This window comes from Manduca sexta, chromosome 3 (assembly GCF_014839805.1).
Source record: "Manduca sexta isolate Smith_Timp_Sample1 chromosome 3, JHU_Msex_v1.0, whole genome shotgun sequence".
Taxonomy (NCBI): Eukaryota; Metazoa; Arthropoda; class Insecta; order Lepidoptera; family Sphingidae; genus Manduca; species Manduca sexta.
Window position 1 is genome coordinate 9,897,866 of NC_051117.1, and position 22,497 is coordinate 9,920,362.

A 22,497-nucleotide genomic window follows, 5' to 3' on the forward strand; every position below is an offset into this window, starting at 1 on the left:
TGTTAGTCAAATTTAAGCAAAATAAAAAGATTGGAATTTGTGACGAAATGCCGACTAGCCGCATGAAAAAACAAATATTCGTTAGTCAAATATTAGCAAAATAAAATTGTTATCATATGCCGGTGCGCCGCATCAAATTTGATGTATGTGATGATATTTATGTTTAAGCGAAAGTTAGAACTCCATATTAAAGTATTTTTTTGGATGTTATCGCGGATTTTACATTATTATTTTTCAGGAAGAAATAGTTTTATTTCGATGTATGTAAGCTATGTAAACTATGAATACATTAGATGAAAATCTGTTTGTTATAACAGGATTCTGTGTGTGTATGTAAAACATTCCCAGTGGATTCCAAAACGAACGATTTCGGTTATCTTTAGATTAGTCCAGCGGGTGATCCTCTTAAGTTTAGTGAGGATCAGACCACCAGCACTTATTAGGCTATAGATAATTGGCACTACTCGAGCAAAGCCGGGGCGGGTCGCTAGTAAAGGTATAAAAAGTATGATTTATATACGAAAGTACGTACGTGTATATACGCCTGAAATGGAAATCAAATTGTAACATTCAGTAACGAACGCCGCGCAATCACATTAAACTTAGTTAAATTTCCAAATTCCAGCAATCAGCGTTAGATCGCGTGATAGGAGCCGCTGCCATTACGCGGTAATTTTGGGAATGTAGTACTACATTTATATCTGGACTATTGCTCTAAATGATCTGAGGTAGATAGGTGGGAGAAAGGCGGATGGTATTTTGACCAATCCTTTGAGTATCATAAACTAGCTATAAGTATCGGGTTAAAGTAAGAAAAGGCGACTTTAATGACAACCCTAGACTAGCTGCTGAAAATAGGGTTGAGTTAGAAGAGAAGAGTAGGTTTACCAACAACTATTTGCCATGACTAGTGTTTTGGGATCAGTGTATGCGTAGTAAGATAAGCTAGTCTACAGAACGGTTTGGTGTCACTAGTGGTTTATTATATTATATTAACCTAAGGGTCCAGCCTCTTTGTAAGTAACTCAGGACGTGCTAAATTATGTTCTAGAATACATTGTGCGCCAACCCGCACAAGATCCTCGTGGTGAACTATAGACTATATTATCCTCAGTAGTAGATGGAGACGGTGCTCAGTATTAGGCAGTATAGATTACAGAGCTGGTATTACAATAATATTATCTTTATTATGAAAGTTTTTTTAAAATTTTGTACAAATATATAAAAATATTAATGCGTAAAATAAATTAAATTATTCATCGTCCAATGGTAAAGTTCTTAAGACCCAAACGCCCCTCTGTTAAGGATCTAAATAAAGGAATCTCCTCACAATGCGTGCTGTGTCCAGCAGTATTGTCTTCAATATCTAGCTCTTAACCCAATAATATTATTATTCCTTATAGTGTTAATAACTTAAAATATGATTTGAATTTTATTATAGCGATTCTAAAATACATTTCTCAAATCCATCTAACAATCCCCTTATTTCTACATATTATGAAAACCGTACAAGGAGTGACAGACAAGTCGCAGGTGCGTTCGTGTGATTACTGGCCTCTCCCGCGTCCCTCTGAACCCCTCCGCCCTCTGAACCTCTGCCCCTTGACCTGGCCGTGGGAACAACGTAGCCGCTACGTTGGGAGTACAGTGAGACTTTTCAAATTGTTGCATGAAGTGATTTTGTTTTATTTTAATTTAGGTTATGATTAAGATAATATATTATGTTGGATTATATCGTTTTAAAATAAAAACCATAATTAAATTTAAAAACTCTGTTTATCAGGTGGTACAAAATATAAATGGGTTAACGGCTATTTTTTATATTCGATCTTAATCCAAAATTTCCAACATAAGATTGATATTTATCCATAACCAAAGAATTATACATCAATAACTGATCTATAAATCTTCATACCAATCATTTAACAGCTAATATTTACAAAAAGCTTTGAAACACTTTTATCAGGGCCTTTAATTTAATATAGTTTAAATAGAGAATCGAAACTTTAATTCTTTTATTGTTAAAGAGAGCAATTTTAAGTCGAATTTCCAAATTTAAAAAAAAATATAACTATCAACTTCTATATTAAAACTGCTTTACTAGCCTCTCTAGCGTGGCTCACCAAAAGCAAGATTTACACTCGCCGCGCCAGTGGCGCGTTTGTTTGTTCTGACAGCCGTCTTTACAACCGTTTAATGTGTCACAATCCGAAAAAAAAATGTCTGAATAGATAGAGATACTCTTCACCTAGTAGTCTTTCTTACGCTTATATCAATGTAAGTTTAGCATAATATCATCATCGTCAGCTACATAAAGTACACTGCTGTAAATAGGCCTTCCCTAAGGATTTCCAGGCGGACCTGTCAAAAGCGGCCTGTATCCAGCGTATTCCTGCAACCTTCATTCAAATCATTTCAACAGTTCGGGAGTGGACTTTGAAAGGCTGCAGGTAATGATAGAGAATTTGGTTTAGTGTTTACCGGCCGCAGTAGTCAGCTCCTTTGTGGGAAAACCTGATAATATTATTTTAGATCGATCAACTAAACGTTGCTCTGCTTATGGTGCATGACAAAACCTTAAATCTTTCTTCACTAACGATATATCTGTGACGCCAAGCAGCAATGCTTAGACAAGTTGCAAAATATTCTATTCTGTTTCTAAGGTCATTTTTATCTATTCTATTTGTTCGATCTGACTAGGTCAGTTATCACCAGGATCACACCCATACTATACATATATTTATTTGCTTATAAAATTAAAATATTAAAAAATACATACTATATTAATACATTGAAATGTTTCCTTGAAACAAAATATGTAATTACGTCATTTTCAATTTCCTCAAAATTAAAACAAACGTAAACAAAGTTTTGAAGAATTAATACAAGTTCGTGTATCTCTTAATCTTTTAAATTACAATTCCCGTGAAATTCAAAGACGTCATGTTTAATTTTCACAAGTTAAAAACAAATTCTAATATGAAATTTCGAGTTTCGTATTCTAAGACGAAATACAATTTTGCATTTAAAGGTAACTTGATGAAAGAACTCAAAGAGAATCAAATATATAATGGCCTGAATATCGACCATATATTGAGAAACCTGTCATATTGATTTATTCTAATAAGTACTGATTCGTGGACGCTGATGTATATACTATGTACATGAATCAAGATATACATATTATTATTATGCAACGTCTCTCATTGGTGGACATGTTTGGGCTATATTGTAATTATCATAATGTCTAATGTGAGTATACTAGAGCTGCTCCAAAGTGACTACTGTTGCCAGGGTAACGTTCAGGTGTACTGTAGGACAAATTCATTATTATGTTAATAAAATTTTAAGGAATATTATATTGATCATCACATTCTTAATGTGTCTCATAGTTTCATTAAAGAACTGCAACGATTTTAGTGTATAGTGCATATATTAAAGATGTCAGCTGACGTATAGGCTTATATGGTAATCATCACATAATCCCATAAATAAACTGCTAGATTTTTTTTTATAAGGTAAACGGCCTTATTGCGATTACGGGCAATCTAATCGAAGAACAGCTTTGAGAAACATGTAGGTAAAAAATGGATTTTGATTATTTAAACTGTACAGCTATCAAAACGTCTTACAATTAGATTGCTGGTAAATGCAAAAAGGAGGAATTCGCCTGCGTAGACAGAATAGGGCCCCTTAATCTTACGTTGACTACCTTTAAGGAGTATTAAACTTTTACAACGGAAAGAGAATTCATAAAATCTACTAATCTAATATACTGGCCATGTTCTGATTCTCTTACTTCTTTACAGGTGGAGTCTGGTCCCTCCGCAACCTGTCCATCTCAGTCCCTCGCGCGGTCTTGTCCGGTGAGGGCCAGTCGGCCGTCCTCCGCTGCTCCTACGACCTGGAGGGCGCTGCGCTTTACTCCATCAGGTGGTATCGTGCGGAGACAGAGTTCTACCGGTTCGTGCCGCGGGAAATGCCTCCTACTATGGTGTTCCCGCTGCCTGGAGCTTCAGTTGATGTAAGTTCTTGAAGAGATCCAAGTTCTGGGTTGAAGTAGAAAAGATGATTATTGATATAAAAAAATTAAGATTCATTCAGTTTGATGTTAAACTAGTAAGGATGTTTTTTCTCTTGAAGATGATAGAATTTATAGAACAGAATAACTACCAATTAGCATCAGAGAAAGAAACATTCATTGGTAATATGTTTAAAAATCATTGAATAAAGTTCTAATGAGGATTATATATCAAAACCTTATTATCTTTCCTTGCATTGGCGAAAGGTCCATATAACCCGATTCCTGCTGGTTTCCCTTTCGTAATTAATTAATAAAATCTAATTATCTTTGAACGATTTTCAGACCACATTTATTCATATTAGCAGTAGCTATATGTTGTGTTGGGTTTCCTTTTGGAAAATTTTACTCTTCGCTACTGTTTCCTCGTCTTATAGGTATTTTGACATAGCATTACTTTCTGACACAGTTGACACAATCAGACCGTCACCAAGTCCGCATCGTGAACATGAATCGGCGGTTGAGCGGCGACTATCAGTGCGAGGTCTCCGCCGACGCGCCGCTCTTCCACACTGATATACGCTCAGCACCACTTACAGTCGTTGGTAAGACCAGAGTCATCGTACAGTAAATCTGGTTTATAGAACTTGAAGGTTGAAAAAGAACCACTACTGGTGGTAGGGCATATGTATTCGTCTGGATAGTGACCGCGGTACACAAGGTATAAAACTATTGAATGTGGCCTACGTATGTCGCGTTCCAGGATCAGCCCACGTCTGTATGGTATTAAACAGGCCGATGTATTTTTTTTAACTGACAAGAAATGTTCATTTGTAGTCAACCCTACGTTATTTAACATCAGGTGCAATGTAGTCGATACGGAATTTCAACCAATTTTTTTATTTAATGCTAGATAATGTCTGCCAATTTAGCTATATTGTCTGCAATTTAGTGGAAACAACTGTCGTTTTAATAATTAATAGTATTTTTTTAAAACGATACTACCATTTGACGTCATTTAACGTTTGATATAAATAGTTAAAAGCGTCTGTACTAGCTACACCTTCAACGTGTACATATGGCAATACAAATCTGTATCTCAATCTCTAGCTCTAAAATCCCTTCCAGATCCCCCATTCCGGGCACCGCGTCTCACAATATCCCGGGGGAGCTACGCGCGAGGCGACGTGCTGAGAGCTAACTGCTCGGTAGACGAAGCCTACCCTGCGCCTAATATCACTTGGATATTGGATGAACATAAGGTAATGAATATAATCATAACATCCTCTCCAGCTAAATAAAGTCAACTGAACATAGGCATACCCAAAAGATTTCCAAACAGACCTGTCCAAAGAAGCCTGCATCCAGCATGTTATACAACTTTATTCCCTAAGAGCTATGCAAAAGTGGATTCATTGAGCTAAGGTTGATGGTTGCGTGCCTGGGATAATCAACCCGTTCTAAGTTTGTTACAATTTTGAGCATTATAGATCAGATAGCCTTTTTTAATATTTAAACATAAGTTACGTACTGATATTGGAATTCGAATTAAAAATAAACTCGTATCCTAATACCAACATTGTAGAAAATAATAAGCTCAGCAAACCGTGAGTGCACTCATTTTGATTCGGCTAATCTTTCGAAACTAAGATATGATATTATGTAATAATCACTGTTTTCTTGCCGATGGGGCAAGAAGGTCTTGGAGTAGAGGCCACGAACTGGCAAGCGCAGCGTCGCTCGTCCACCCATGAGGTGGACAGATGACCTCATATAAGTTACAGGAGGTTCCTTGATGCAGGTCTATCAGGAAATCTTTGAGGAAACCCGTGTTTAGCCGTGGACATCCCGCGGTTGTTGTTGATGATGATGATGATGATTAAAAAATATATTAAGTATCAATAATGAAAAATTGCCAATTTTACGACCAATATATTTCTAAAATCAATTAGTCCTTTTAAAATTGGAAAAAAACTGTTATTAAAACTGAGACTTGTTTTTATTCCAAATAAGCTCACGAAACCAGCCGCTAAAATCCTTTTTCGGGACAAAAGTAATTAAATAACAAATAACCTATAATACCATTCGGGGAAAGCACAATTTCCTCTAACAGTGAAATAATTTATAGAAAAGATTCCGTAGTTCCAGTTACCCTATTTACAAATCCACGAACTTACAAACTTTACCTTTTTATATTATTAGCTTAAGAGATTACCTTTCACACTAATACAGGATGCATAATGTATTTAAGCGGCGATAGCCTAGTTGGGTGTGCAACGGACTGCCAAGACACACGCACACACCTCTGACTTTTCTAAAATCATGTGTGTATTCTTTATGAATGTATCGTTCGCTTTAAGGGTGAAGGAAAACATCGTGAGGAAACCTGCACATCTGTGAAGTTCTCTATAGGAATTTCGTAGGTGTGTGAAGTCTACCAATCCGTACTAGGCCAGCGTGGTGGACTAAGGCCTAATCCCTCTCAGTAATAGAGGAGGCCCGTGCTCAGCAGTGGGCAAGTATATAATACAGGGCTGATATTATTAATGTATTTATTTGATGATCCAGGATTTTTTTTATTTATAAAGTAGGAAATATGACACGGATTTAAAAGAAATTTGGCACACGAGTAGATGTCACTTGCCCTGGATTAACAACTACTTTTCATCTCAGGATTTTGCTCACATGGGGATTTTTTTATTGTTTTTTTTAATAGATGGTGCTGGAGCTTTAAAGTGTTTTAGGTACTTTTATAGCTCATAAAGCTTTTTATGCGAGCGACGCCGCGAGCATCACTTAGTTTTTAATATTATTAAGATTTCTCGCTTCTAATTTACGTACCAATATAAGTAAATGAACAAATAAACAAACCTACCAAATCCTGGAGTATTTTAATTTAAGCTCGACTTCGTGTAACCGCGACAAAAGTCTCTCGTTGTATTTTTTGTGACCTCAGATCCGAAACAATGTACCATTATTCATAGCTCGTTATTCATTAGAGACGGTACTGTTGCGTTCGCTGATTGGACTCTGGATGCTGACGTTACTCAAGAAAGGGTAAATAGTATTTTTAATTTGGACGTTTATAATTAATATGGGAAATGTATTTGTAATAGTAGTAGCAGATAAAACAATGGGAATTGAATTCGCAGAAGAAATGTGGAATCGTTTATAGTATAAAATAGTTTCAATTAGAATGGGATTTAAAGGTAGGTCAAATTAACTAAGCCAATAACACAGAACAACTAGTTGGAAGAGAAATTCTAGGAAATATTATGAAGGATTTGTCAGCCTTATAAATACAGATTGGTGAACAGAAATCTATTAATGAGTTTCCAACAATTTCAATGACGGTATTAAACACAATGAAACTATTATATCATGTGATAAAGTTCTACCACTTCTCCAGATTTACCAAGAATCCCACTTACAAATACGCTGAAAACCAGATACTGATTACATTAAAATCATATGTTAAAAAACTACTTCTTTCACAGATAGCAGAAACAGTGTCTTGGCGTCCCTCGGAGCTGGACTTCAAGGAACGAGGGGCGTTCAGCCAACTGGAGATCTCGATTTTGGAGGCAGAGCACTACAAGATGGGCTTGACGTACACCAGCTCCAATCTAAACAGGGCCTACCAGGATCATTACGTTTACGACAAAGTCGATAAAGAAGACAAGGATGTGTTGAGGTTCGTGAATCAAAGTTCCAGACTTCTGTGATACTAGTGGTAGGATTGTATATCCTCCCGGATAACGACCATGTTATATAAAGTTATAAAATCTGCTGTAATAACGCAAATGTGTCGCGATCCGGGATCAGCCTGTGCAGTTTTGACCAGGCGGACATAATTGTCTCAATCGGCAAAGGATAATCATGAATCGTCTCGTGTCAATCAATACTCTATGAATACCCTGACAATAAAAAAAAAGCTATGCTGTAGTAAAATATGGCACTAATTTTTTGTGTCACGTTAAGTTTAAAATGAAAAAGCAAAAGTGGAAATTCTAAAGCAGGTTTTTCACTTTCCTGATCAGGCTATAGGCGCCACCTCAATAACCATGCAGTCACTTTAGCGCAGGAATATAAAAAAAATATTCAACTATAAGCTGATATTCTCATGAGTGACACTTCCATGGTTCATTATAGTCATCGAGCCATGCGCGTTCTAAGGACCTAATAAATAGAAAGTTGATATCTCTTTTTGTTCTCAGGTATACCCTAATCCCTCCACCTAACGGTCAGTTTGCTCTAAGCTGCATCGCCACCATATACGATATCTATGCGCGGAAGAGTGAACCGGTCTACATCAAAGAAGACGCTCCTCATCCTGCCTCTGTTACCGGAGAAGATTCCTCAGGTAATACGGTTTGCTAGAACTTTATCATACAAAAAAATACTGACGTTGATGAGTAGAAGAAAAATCTTTATCTAATAAACTATTTATATGGTAATATGCAGTCCAATATTTATAAAGAAGATTCGGCTACAACTTCTTTTTATTGCTTTATTTTATGATGTGTTGAAGACTGCTGTATCTAGACACTTTGAGCATTACTAGGTTCTCCTAAACCTAGTGTTTCTATTTAGAATTTCAGCAGGTTTTTTAAAAAAAAATTAAAAGAGTTGCAGATAAGGCTAGGGTGTTATAAAAATGATATTATATCAGTCTGACTGTAACTTGATTTGACTTTGAAACTGGTGGATATTATGTCCAGATTTCCAAATTAGGGCAAAATATAAATAAGTTTTCTAGTAGAAGTATAACAATAAAATATCTTACTTAACCGAAACTTTGCCATTTACAGTCCAAGCTTTTACTAGACCACTAAGCCTCTGAGACTACACAATATAGGTAATAGTTTAGATACTCCTAAATAGGACAAAATTGTCTGATACAAACTATTATAAAATTATTCCTAGCGAACTCAAAACGAACGAAGGTTCCATTTTACTCTTCACATGAAAGCCTCACTTCACTTATAACAATTACAGTGAAGGTATTGTTTGAATCAAAGCCTTTTGTGTTTGTATTGTTAGTACCGATGTTTGCATTGTTACGGCAATATTTGCAAATGTTATCCTGTAACGTTTGTACGTATTGTTTCTTACCACCGATAGTCCTTGAATTCCAGTTTGATTTATTGAACGATATTGTACGCGCCTTTAGTGAGTTTATTTATTAAAATTGGATATATTTATTTAGTAATCAATCCTGTAAGGGCACTACTACATTGTATAACAGTTCATCATGTAAAGAACCTAATTGTTATAGAAAGGTACATAGGCAAGAGAAATGTCAGCATTATGCTATAGATTTTAAAATTCATTGTACTACAGCATCGAACTGAGTACGCTTATACTAGGTTAATAAGGTTTCATTATTTCTTTCGCAGGTACAGCAGCATCCAACAGTTTCCTACTGACATCCGTGTGCGTGTGCGCATCGCTCCTAACGTTATGATTACATGTCACCGTATAACGCCATCTAGCGTCCGAGAAACTCAATTAAACTACAGTTGCAGAGTTGTTTGGTCAAATATTGGACATCGCTTGGTCTTGGGACGCATGTATGGTGTATGCGAATTGTTCTTTTCCTTTTGTATTGTTTAGAAGAATTTTGGACATTTTGTAAGGTGCTCTAATAGGCTACTTAGGGAATATTATAGGAAATTTTGAACCTGTCCTCGGTTTGTTTGTCATGCCAAATGTATGGACTGATTTCGATAAGGTTTATACTAGTGGTTTGGAGTTGTAGCTGAATTATAGTGCAAGATTTGGTATACTTAGTATCTGCAAAAAAAAGGTTGTTATAGAAAACATGTCACATCACTTGATAATATTACAGGCACAATTAACATGTCAAAAATAAAAATAACGATATAAAAAAACAAGATTAAGAAAAACCTGAGAAATAGGAAACAGAATAAATAAGAAATAAAATACCTATTCGTGTCGATGTTGTATGCAGTCTCTACTATATTTTAGAAAAGATTTGACTCACTTTTGCACTCAGACAAATCTTGACCTTGAGGTCCATAATTCTTATTTAACTTATCACAATATTGCTAAAACAACAAAGCCAATTAATTTAGTATACAAGATAAATGAAATACTAAGTCAGTTCGCAGATAATCTACATCAAATCCTGCACACTTCCTAAACTTTTGTTCAAATGTTGGCTAAGCGAAATTATAGTCTTATGTAAACTAAGACATTCCAATTTGTATCTTATAACATAAAGAATAAGGGTTATGTAAGGACATGGGTATTGTTTCCGGAGATATTTGACCAAATACCTCCAGAGCATTATGTAAGGAAACTGAATGTTGTGATAGAAAGTTAATAACCAGAGGAGTACGTGTGGGGCTAACCCCACTAGTTTAAATGCTTGTAAATATTTAATGTTTTTTATAATAATAAACTTATTAAACGTGAAAAATAATTTCTTATGTTTACGCGAATGTTGGAATTAAAATAAAACTATTTTACGTTTTTTATCTCGGTTATTTATATTATTATTTTCTCACGTTTTGAAGAGTTTGCAGCCGTCATGTAGAAGACCTTTTCAGTATTCAAGCCCCACCTTGATGGGGGGACTGAAACTGATAGTATAAATAACCGATAATATAATATAATATATCGATAAAAACCGTAAATAGTTTTATTTCAACATGAGAAATAGTTTGTGTAGTAGGTCCTTCCTATGTGAGAATTGTTTAGATAAGTACCATGCTTTGTCTAAATCTGCTGTCAAGGAAAAATATTGTGTTCCTCTTTGAAATATTAATAAGTAGGAGGTGTCTTAATGCTTAAATCTGTCGTAAATAAATGGCTGGTCTCTTCCATCTTAGATGGGTAAGTTCCTTTCTTTTTTATAAATGAATACCAAGAGACTTTAAAATAACACAAACAGAGAAAGTTGGAAAAAAATACGCTATATGCATCCATCGACGAATAAGCTTATAATTTTATTTATTTAGGACAGATACCATCCTATTAGTGACGCCCTCGGTCCTCCCCTTCCCTCTAGCAAAACAGAGCTCTAAGGATATTTTGAGAAGCACAAAAGAACGAATCATGCAATAACCATCTGTAATTGGGTTGCTTAAATTTTTTTATAATGGAGATATTGTTTAATTAATTTCATTATAAAAATACTACAATTATAGATTCCGTGCATCTCCTCCTAAAGGTGACATTATTTTGATTTGCAATCAACACATTAGATTTATTAAAGAATATTTTGGTAGTTTCAACTTTAAAAAACAACTTTTTTTTTATATTCATATTTTTTTGCTTTTTCTTGTCCGTTACTCGCGCGCCGTCGAATATGAAACAAGTTACTCAAGGCCGTTTACTCGGAGAGAGACTTAAAATTAGAACATTTAGGATTACCTATTATATAATTCTTGAGCTCCCAGATCTTAAATGGCGACATAAATTTAATTTGATTGTAGACCTTTAAAGGTGTCCTACATTTTAATCCGTTTGTCTTAAATCAAAATTTATGGTCAAAATTAATGTAGTCATCATTGCCCAATTTTGTGAATGCTATCTATCTTGTGGTATCTGGGGCGTAGGCAGAGGCTAGTGGCAGTAAAGAGCTCGTGTCCCTTATAGAGGTGTCTCCTTCAAAATCTCAAATTAAATTTGAGCCTAGTTTATTTTTGTTAGATACTGGAATCTTTTTTTTGCTTTGAATGACGAGACGTGCTTGCCGTCCGCCTGATGGTAAGCGACACGACCGCCCATAAACAATAGAAACGCCATCCGACACCTTGAATTACAAAGTATTGTTTGGTATTCCACTGCGCTCGCCATCCTGAGACGAGAGATGTTAAGTCCAGTAGTTACACTGGCTACAATGTATCTAAATTAACGCACTTCTTTGCCTGCGTAATTTGTGAACAACATCCCTAATTTATTAATTAATAATTATTAAAATATAATTTTATTATTGCCAAAATGAGTTTCACAGTTGACTCGTCCTCTATTTTCTACGTTGGTAATTAGATAGGCCTTTTATAGGTGTTGTCATTTCGTGTCGTTTAATCAATTAACGACCTTATAATCATGTGTTTTAACATAGTTTTTGCGTCTTTCAGATTTCGTAACAATACTTATATGTACATGTATTTGATACAAATGAAATCTGTTAGACGGAAAAACGTCCCAACAGCCGTCCTATATTTCTCCACACGCAGCGCTTTACAGCCATAGTTCCTAATAAACAGAACGCAAAATTGGACAAGCGGAGCGTTTTGCGTTTTATTTACATAATATTATTTTTTAATTGTGATAAAGGAAGGTAGCAATTAACATGTTTAATTTTAAGTGCCACAGTTATTAATAAATAATAACGACACTACCTAGAAATTAGGAATAATGGCATTGCACTATAAATGTACAGCCAGTCACAAAAGCAGCTGAACGAATTAAATAATTCAAATCGCTAAAAAATTGTCTCCGTTGTAAATTATGAGTAGCTGAACAAATTCAAAATTTCAAATCGCCATAAAATTTTGTCTGTATCAACAAACGTTTCACTAAAATAAACTTCAGATGGTTAACTTCATTGGACAACAATGAATGAATTTCGATTGAAGTTAATGTGTAGAAGCGATTTGGATTTGAATTTGTTCAAATACTTTTGTGCCTGACTGTACACCTTGTGATATAGACGCCACGAGATCTGATAAACCGACTTCCATAATAAAACCAAACAAACAAAAACACATCACGCATTTATTGTTTTCTATGAGCGTAACTATTATAGAAAGGTATCTTGGCTACGGCCTCAGGCGAGTAACTTAGCTCGTCTCTTCAATATTTTTACTTATTATATAAAATGACTCAAAATAACGCTCAGTACCTCTAGGAATTTACGCTTTAGTAATGTATTCGTATTAAGTAAGTTAACGTTTACGTATTTCTTTTGCTTGACAATACTATACGTCGAAAAGAGATTCATACTCTATTCCCTTGGTTTTTCAGTTCATTATGGCTAAACGATTAACTATTCGAATTACTCGCACCAAATTTTCACGCGAATTTTAGTTCCAAATTCGTTTACGAGGCGCTGTTCAATATACAAAAGAATATTTAATCGACACCATTAACGATACGATTAATTTTATTCGTAGTAGGGGTCTTGAACGCTCTTCCGCCCGCTTCGACAATTTTATTCGTAGTAGGGGTCTTGAACGCTCTTCCGCCCGCTTCGACAATTTTATTCGTAGTAGGGGTCATGAACGCTGTTCCGCCCGCTTCGACAATTTTGCCATTTTGTTAATTTTCTATCCACGCGTACTCCTCGTGGACTAGTTATATGTAATAGATAAGTATTGTATATTACGGACAATTATTTCAATGTTGCAGATTTAATTATATGTGAATATGTAAATAAAATTTATTAGTTACTGAAGCTTGTTGTTTTAATTGACTCCGTAAATGTTAATTGCTAGATTTTGCTCGCGGCTCCGACTGCGTGAAAAAGTTTTCCAGTATAAAAGTGCCTTATAACATTCAAATTACAAACATATAGACAAAGTCTTAAGCTTTAAGTATTACTATAGATTAACGACTTATTCATGAACAATATTATCAGCAGTTCAATAAGATGAACTCATATCAGTATAATAATATTTGTGGTGATCTCTAATGGGTTATTGATAGCAATGGTAAAAATATTAAGTATGATTTTCTAAAAATAAATAGGACGAATTACTGTCACTATTCTATCTAAGCTCATGTTGGAATGGCTATTTTTAATATTTTAATTTCAATATACTATGTTTGTTACTTATTATCTAAAAAATACATACTGGAGAAGGATCTGCAAGTGTATGTATTTTTATAAGTTATTGGATGTTGGAGGTCGCTAACTGCGGGTTGCTTCCATATTCCATATTATTATGTAATATTATGCTATTCTGGAAATATTTAAAGGAATATGTTCTGCAGGAGACATACGACAGATGATTTTCGAGGGAGAATTGTAGTTCTTATGTAGAATTAAAAGCAGTAATGAGGATTTAGAATTTCACGACAAAGGATTTGGCGAGAATGCGAAAATACTTTCCTTCGAACTTTATACGGTAGTTGATGATTTGTTTAAAAATACATATATGAAGATGGATGTCATCCGAAATCTAACGAATAAAGTATTTTCAAAATCCTCGTAATAATGAATGAGTTATAAAGGTTTCAAATTTGATGGAAGAGGAAGCTGTCAATTAACAGTAATAGCAAACTCTGACGTCATCAAGTGTCACCGGACGTAATCCTGCGTACGTAAGAAAAAGATAACGAGATAAACCCACTTCGCTCCCACTTTTACTCACAACATTTCAAATATGAATAACATTTTTTTTAACCAATTTTAATGGCTGTTTCATAGAATAATTTCTTTTCCATATTATCTTCTGTTACATCAAATAATGTACAAAATCAATCACAGGATTGAGACATTATTTTACAGTACGTTTTGATCGTAGAAATGATTTAGAACACTGTTTTATTACAAGAAATAAACGTGCATTACAAGCCGAACTTAATGCGATAGTAATTTTATCTGTCTGTCACCCTTTCACGAATCAATAACTGAACTAATTTTGAAAATGGGAACTAAGTTAAAATACAATTATTATACGGATGTTATCGCGGTTTTTATATTATAATTTTCTCCCGATGTTTCGAAGACTGCAGCCTGGTCACAGGGCGGACTGAGGTGTTTGTCATCCGAAAAGTCAAAGTTACAATATCTATCTACATTTTATAATTATACAACTATTTAAATTATAGCTGTATGGTTCGAATAAGTTCTAAACATATGAACATAAGGAATAATACTAGCCATTATACTGGGGAATGTTAAACACGGGCCTTCACTACTACTGAGAGTTTAGATTTTAGTCCACTACGCAAACCTAGTGCGATTTGGCCACTTTCACATACCATTTCTAGGAGAATTTTCACATACAATAGGGTTCCTTACGATGCTTCCCTTCACAGGTTTTGGTTTTGAACCTGTAGACCATTGTTTCAGCAGTCCATTACAAGAAAAAACATTACGTTTATTTTAAAAACATATACAGTCTTTATCCTAGGAAAGGTTATTACAAGCCGCCACCTACAGCAAGCAAGTAAGCTGTTTAAATAAGGATTCCATTTACCATCAGATAGCCATTACAAACAAGAATAAAAAACACACCATCAAAGGAATGTAAAAAGAATTATAATTGAAAATATTACGAACCAGTATTTCTTGCTAATAACATTTTTATGAGGCAAAAGCGAACGTCACTGGTGGACCGACGTTCCGGTTTATTACCAAAAAGGCAGTAAAAAATATGAGTTCCCCCCTAATACTTATATACGGTCCATTGTGGAACAAATCCCTTTATAGTAATCGAAAGACAAATGTTTATCACCAGTTGGTTTTGTTTTGTTGGCTAAAAGTTTTTAGAAACTACTCGAATAATATTTTCTAGGAGGTCTTTTAGTGAAATATGGGTCAGTCGATGGTAAAAGATCATTAACGAGAAAAATCGTGTATGCATTGACCTTGCTAAGAATTAAGTATCGGAAGCAGTCAGAAGGCACACTTTACTTCGCAATTTCTAACATATAAGATGACGTAAAATGCTAAACCAACGAATGCCTCGCGCACGATAAGAACTTGCTTCTACTCAACTTTTCTTAATAAACCAACTCTGACTATACTCGAATTCAGTGTTCTTTTGAAATCACGGTAATATCCCCGCAATAACTGTCCAAATGTTTGAGCGCACCTCATACCATTGCTACAAGCATTTAGTCATATTTACAAATCCTCATAGTTTTGGTCTAAATACATTCATTAACTAGTTTTTGCGTACGGTTCCGTCCGTGTAGAAAGTTTTTCCAGGATAGAAAGTGGCCTGTAGTACTCAGGAATAATGTAGCTTCCTCTAAATAAACAAAAAAATTCAATCAATTTATCCGTTCTTTTAATTAGTGTGCTAAAAATTATAACATCAATTACAATTAATACTACTACGATGCTATACATAATATACATATTATTATTAAATTCTTTCCTCCTTATGCATAGACATTATTTATCTAAGGACAAAGCATTGCTGTGATAACAAGTCTGTTCCTCAGCTTTGTTTATCTGACAGCCAACTAGTTTAAAGTTGTATCTCAATATTAGCCAATCACAACGGCCCTATGTCTACGCAGTGCGAAGACCGCCATGCCGTCAGTACTGGGAAACAGATTTGTTATCACAGCAATGCTCCGTCCTTAGATAAATAACATTTATGAATAAGGGTGTTCATTTTTATAGTTAACAATCATTTTAGTTTGTTATAATTATTGGTATATATTGATTGCCGGGACTAATAATATTAATGACACCCAAATATTTTATTACCAAACTATAAATAGATGAGCTAACAATACAGTAACTCAACTTGCTATACTTGTAAATTATAATTACTTTCACCTACTAACACATATCTTTTAAATATATTCTTTGTGATTTTCTTCATAACTGAAGGTAATGCCAGCTTTGGTAAGCTTTGGTGGTGGCGTTTACGAGCTGCTTCCACTTCACCCTATCTTGTGTCTGTCGCAGAACATCTGTGACTGGTATTTCCATGATGGTGTCAGACCATCGGGAGGTGATCGGCCTCTAGGTCGTTTGCCGTCTATTCTACCCACCACAACCAGATTATTCAGGTTGGCTGACTGCCTTCATGCTTCTCGTACTACACGACCGAACTACGAGACGATCCCCTGGTAGCAGATTGTGGAGAATCTGGTTTTAATTGTAAGCTACATCCTACTAATATTATAAATGCGAAAGCTTGTGAGGATGTGTGTATGTATATATGTTTGTTCCTCTTTCACGAAACTACTAAACGGATTTGCATGAAACTTTACAGTAATATTAGTTATACATCAGAATAACACATAGGCTACAATTTATAAGGATTTTGTGTAATTTGGTCTTAACATAACGATAAATATCAAGTCGGAAAAAAAATTAACCCGAAAAACTCCTTCACGCGGGCGAAACCAAAAACTAGTATTTTATTATATCTTTAATCTTTTTATATATACAAGCAAGGAATAGTGAACTCTGAGCAGCTGATAATATGGATGACCTCCAAACGGTGTCGACTAACTTGATACGACTATCCAATCAACAAAATTATACATATCTTAAACCACACTAATGAAGCCAATGTAACCAACGATTATTGGTAATAAACTGAGCGAGCTAAAGTAAGAGTTAAGGGGCAGTTAGTCACATTACTGCTTGTTAGGACGCTGTGTTGGACCATCGCCAGATATCGAGATGTTACCTCACTAATTATATTTCATCTGTCTATAAGAAATTGGGGTAGTAAAAGCCACTTGCAGTTATTGGAGTTTTAGTTTTTTATGTACTGGCTAATGCTCCTGAGTTCACCCGGTATTAGATGGTGAAATATAAAAAACAATGTCCGGTCTGTTTTCAGGTTTAAGCTTACTTAAATTTACACGAAAATATTTCAGGGGTTTGGTAGTGGAAACATAATAGACAAATAAGATATAATGTATATAAGTGATACACATACTTATGTCGTCATTTATAATATAAGTCAAGATTATCTTTATATAAAAATATGATAAAATTGTAACAGGCCGATGTCGGTACATTACATAATATTATATTGAAGAACACCTAATATAAGGTCTTTATTGGAGCAACAGAAACCGAATTAACAGTTATTAGAATTTTTCTCTGTTTATCAGTCTGTATGTTTGTATACGCAGCACGCAAAAACTACTGCATAGAATTGAATGCAGTTTTCACTGAATTATTACTAAATATCCAACTTAAAGTATAGGTTCCATTTTATCCTGGAAAGACATAAAAGCAGGATTTTTCACCCGGAAAACTTATTAACGTGGCTAGAGCCATGAGCAAAGGCTAGTAGAATATAAAGGTAAAGTATTTTAATGTTTAAACGCGCTAATCTCTAAACCTTTTATTTATCTATCCTAAAAAATCTTTCTCTAATAAGAATCTCCGATAGCCCTGTATCATAGGCATAATATAGTTCTTGCAATAATACTTCCCCCGGTCGAGCTGGCATTACTGAAGAAAACAGTGTCACCGCACCACTTTTACTACTTTAAAATTTCTTGTTTCCGGACCTTAAAATAAGCTCAAATTTTGTACAGCTTTATAAAAATACCCTTATTAAGAGTACAGCACGTCTCAGAGGGTAGAGAGGTAGTTACTCACCACATTAGAGAGCTCGTTACGGCTCCGTGTAGAGTGGAGCTGGAAGCCAGCCAGGGCTGTCGGTCAGAGTATTGATGCATAATTATGATGTGTTAAATATGTGAATATTTCGGAAAATTGCAATAGGCTTCCGTGTTCTGTGATATAATATATTTTGTGGCTATGGTTATTGTCCCAGATTCTTATTACGAAGGCGTCTTTATTGTAATCATTCAGGCATTAGTAGTATTTTTAAAATTGGGTCAGTAGTGTGGTTTTTAAATCTAAATAACTTGAATAAGTGTGTCGTCCAACTAAACGAAATTGCAAATTTTGTTTTCCTCCACTTTATGTGTTGTGTTTAGTTTTTGGGTTTATATTTATAATATAAAATTATGCGATAAATTGGTAAATTGGTTGATAGTGAGTCTCAAAATTATTCAAAAACAATAACAATGCCATCCAAAATTTGAAACGAATAAGCAATATATGATACTGTACTACACTACTGGTTGTAAGTTGCTCATATGCGAGGGGTTGTCTTGTTTTAATACGTATATAATGACCCCATTGCACCTGATGATAAGTAGAGAGGGGTCCAATAGAATGTCGACTGACGCGAGACGATTACCTCTAGGCACTTGATACAATTATACAGGCCTGTTGGATATACACAGGCTGATCCCAGAACGCGACACACTTATTCACGATGTTTTCCTTCACCGTTAAAGCAAGCGATAATTCACAAACTATCGCGGTTATTATTTTATTTTTCTTCCGACGTTTCGAAGACTTTGCAGCCTTCGTGGTATACTGACCGCGATAAAATCCGAAAATTAATTTAATTTCAATGTCTAACATTCGCGTAAACATAAGAAATCATTATGACAAATCTCACCAATAAACCTGAAATAACCAAGGAAATACCGCAATATTCATCCAAATCAAAATGAATCCTTAGTGGCAGCGATACGTACATGCGATAAAAGTATGAGGAATGTTTTATTGGGCAAGTTAGATGGGAAACTTTAACGTTTTCAATTTAGCGAGAAATTAGGTTATGTAAGTATGGAAGTTGGGACGCCGATAGGCCGAGCTCGACTGACTGCCGCTGTATCTGATGCGAATGGAATTTCGCCGTTTTGGACCGGTTTTAATCAAATCTTTCTTATTGATATTATGGAGTTAAGAGATGGTTGGATGGGTTTGGATTTAAAATCTTCAGTGGCGTATAAGGCGGAATGTGCACTGGGAGGATCCGGGTTCGATTGTCAGGCAGGTCTCATAAGCTAATTTGCTTCAGTAATAAGATTCGAAAAATAATATGGCACTGACCAAATGATTTTTTATAATTTCATTTGTATAGCTATCAAAATAAAAATGCATCTAATATAATATACTCGTACACTGTAATAAATACTACATAGCGATAGCCTAGTTGGGTGTAGAACGGTCTGTGGAGACGAAAATTCGGAGGTTTAAAAGCCAAGGGCACAAACCTCTAACTTTTCTACAATTATGTGTATTTTTTAAAAATGATCGCTTACCGCTACCGATAAAGTATCGGTGAAGGAAAACATCGTGAGGAAACTTGTATACCTGAGAAGTTTTTTATAGGCATTTTGAAGGTGTGTGAAGTCTATCGATCTGCACCAGACCAACGACTAAGGCCTCTCAATAGTAGACGACGCCCGTGCCCATCCGTGGTACAGTATATAATACATGGCTGATATTATATTTAAACGATACACCTTCGAAATTATCTGAACCACTTTAACTGGCTCCACGGTCTTAGTTAAAATAATCAACACTCTGACTAGTTCATAGTCGGTACAAGTCAGTCGCGAAGACGAGGTATCGGCCAAATCTCGTTAAACACGCCGCTGATAAGCCTGGGGAGTCGCGTTACACAGTAACACAGGAACACGCCTTTTTGTTGTAACTGACAATTATGAGTTAGTTCGAGGCTGATATGCGTTTATCATTTGACTATTAAATTTATAAAAATCTCTTTTTTTTTCAATTTATACGCCCCACACGGTGATAGGATAAATTTTCGTTTTCATCTCCAGTTTGCTCTTAACATCTTACATAGTTTATTTTAGGAGAAAAACTAACAAGCTTCTTCGTTTTTCCTCTTCACTTTAGTCTATTTAAGATGTCTTCGGAAATAACACTCTCTCCTATCCCTCAATATTACATCTTTCCACTTTGTCTTTGGTCTGCCTTTGGACCAAAATTATAAAAATGTAGGGTTTAAAATATAATTTTGGATTCGTTGAGAGATTATACTGTGACGTTAGAATTTACTGAGGCGAAAAACGGGTGCCTTGTTACGTCTCTGCCTACTCCTTCAGAGATAAAAGCGTTATATGTGTGTGCACTATTATACCATACTACAAATGTCTATTATACCTCCAATAATTTTACGTAATATAAAGCTACATTTTCCTTTCCGTGTCAGCAAAACCTATATTTATCCGCGCTAGAACAAAATCCTCGACAATTGAAAAATAAACGACGCGTGGGTGTAACACAATGGAAGGATCGGCCGTAATACATTCGCCGCAGGAACCAAATCTTTTTGTCAACTTTCCAAGAAACTCAGGTTCCAGGTTTTGATGGGACCAGATTATTTTGTTGAATATATTGACTAACGCGTAATGACAGATTTCTTATTAAGGATACTCAACCGGTACAAAAGTGACATCATCACTGGTGGTGAGTCTCTCATATGTGAGAGTCCGCCTGGGTAGGTATCACCGCAATGTGTATTTCTGCCGCCAAGCAGCAGTGTGTAGACACCGTTGTGTTCCAGTTTGCAAGACTTTGTAGCTAATGTAACTACTGAATATAATAAGACTTTACATCATGTCTCAGGATGGCGAGCGCAGTGGAATACTAAACAATACTTTGTAATTCCAGGTGTTGGATGGTGTTTCTACTGTTTATGTGCGGTCGTATAGCTTACCATCAGGCGAACGGCAAGCTCGTCTCGTCATTCAAAGTAATTTTTTTAAATAATATTTGTAATAATAGCTTATTAATAAACTTCAAAATTGTGTGGCAAACATCTATGTAAATACAGTCTTTAATACGCCTTTCAAATCGCCTTAAAACATAAGACCTAAAAATCTAGTATCTATTCGAAATAACAGTCTCTATTACCACCTCTGAGTCTTGAGATTAATAAAATCTTATTGTAAACGAATGTCTAGACCCAGAAAAGCGTAAAAGCGGATATACTACCCGACTTAAGATTATTTCGTTTGCAAATATAGGATACCAGTTACAACCTGCCAACGGGTGTACAGCATCGTATGGTACAGAAGGGCCACAACACAAAATATAATTTACTTAATTTTTAAAACAAATCGTTTTTGTTACGTACGCATTAGGAACGCATGCTTGCAAGTATACGCTAAATACTTTAAGAAATAAAAAATGTTATTCAAAGGATTTTTATATTCTACTTAAAATAAAAAGATAAATTAAGGTAACAAGTTAAGGTACTTACAGCGCTCGTTATTCAGATCGGGAGCGTCTATTAACCCTCTCAGTACGTTGTTTCTTAACAGTAACTATAATAGTCAGTACTAAGATACTGAAAAGTAAATCCAAGCTACCCTTCTGTACAATTTACTCTGTGTCTCCTACTAAGATATTCATTGAATATATTGAAATCCTCACTAAAATTGGAATCAGACCTTTCTCTTCGTGTATCATGCCAGTGAGTTACGTTTATGTGGTTTCAATTCTCCCGAGATCGCTATGGGATTGTCTCTATACTTTATTTATATATATTAATAATGTTGGCTTCTGTTGATTTGATTGTCATAGACTATTTATTAAACGACTTCAAAAAAGGAGGAGGTTCTCGATTCGATTGTATTTTTTAAAATTGCTAGTTAACCTAGATGCTAAATGTACGAAAATATTGTTGATATTTTTAGGCACAGACTTCAAAATTGGTAACTAGTAAATAACTAACTAACGAAAGTTTTTTTGTTTTTAGTGGTTTTGAAAGGCGATATAATTTTTAATAAGAAGATTTCTTATGAAGGATTCCTCGAATTTTTTATCAAACGTTTATCAATTTTATAGTACTTTTGAATGCATATTTATTATAATATATAATATATATTATCATTGTATAAAGAAACGAGTATTCTCTATGATCGAGTAGCTACGGTGCTGGCTTAATAAA

At 35.0% G+C, this 22,497-nt stretch overlaps 1 protein-coding gene across 1 annotated transcript in view; it reads left to right on the plus strand.

The window, feature by feature from the left end:
• LOC115453225 overlaps positions 1 to 13,123 on the plus strand; it is a 244,124-nt gene extending 231,001 nt beyond the window's left edge. The window contains exons 2-7 of the mRNA XM_037439260.1: positions 3,810 to 4,024; positions 4,491 to 4,626; positions 5,150 to 5,283; positions 7,519 to 7,715; positions 8,239 to 8,384; positions 9,421 to 13,123. Of these exons, the coding sequence (XP_037295157.1) occupies positions 3,810 to 4,024; positions 4,491 to 4,626; positions 5,150 to 5,283; positions 7,519 to 7,715; positions 8,239 to 8,384; positions 9,421 to 9,488 (896 nt within the window). The 3' untranslated portion in view covers positions 9,489 to 13,123. The remainder of the gene's footprint in view (positions 1 to 3,809; positions 4,025 to 4,490; positions 4,627 to 5,149; positions 5,284 to 7,518; positions 7,716 to 8,238; positions 8,385 to 9,420) is intronic.
• The last annotated feature ends 9,374 nt before the right edge of the window (positions 13,124 to 22,497 follow it).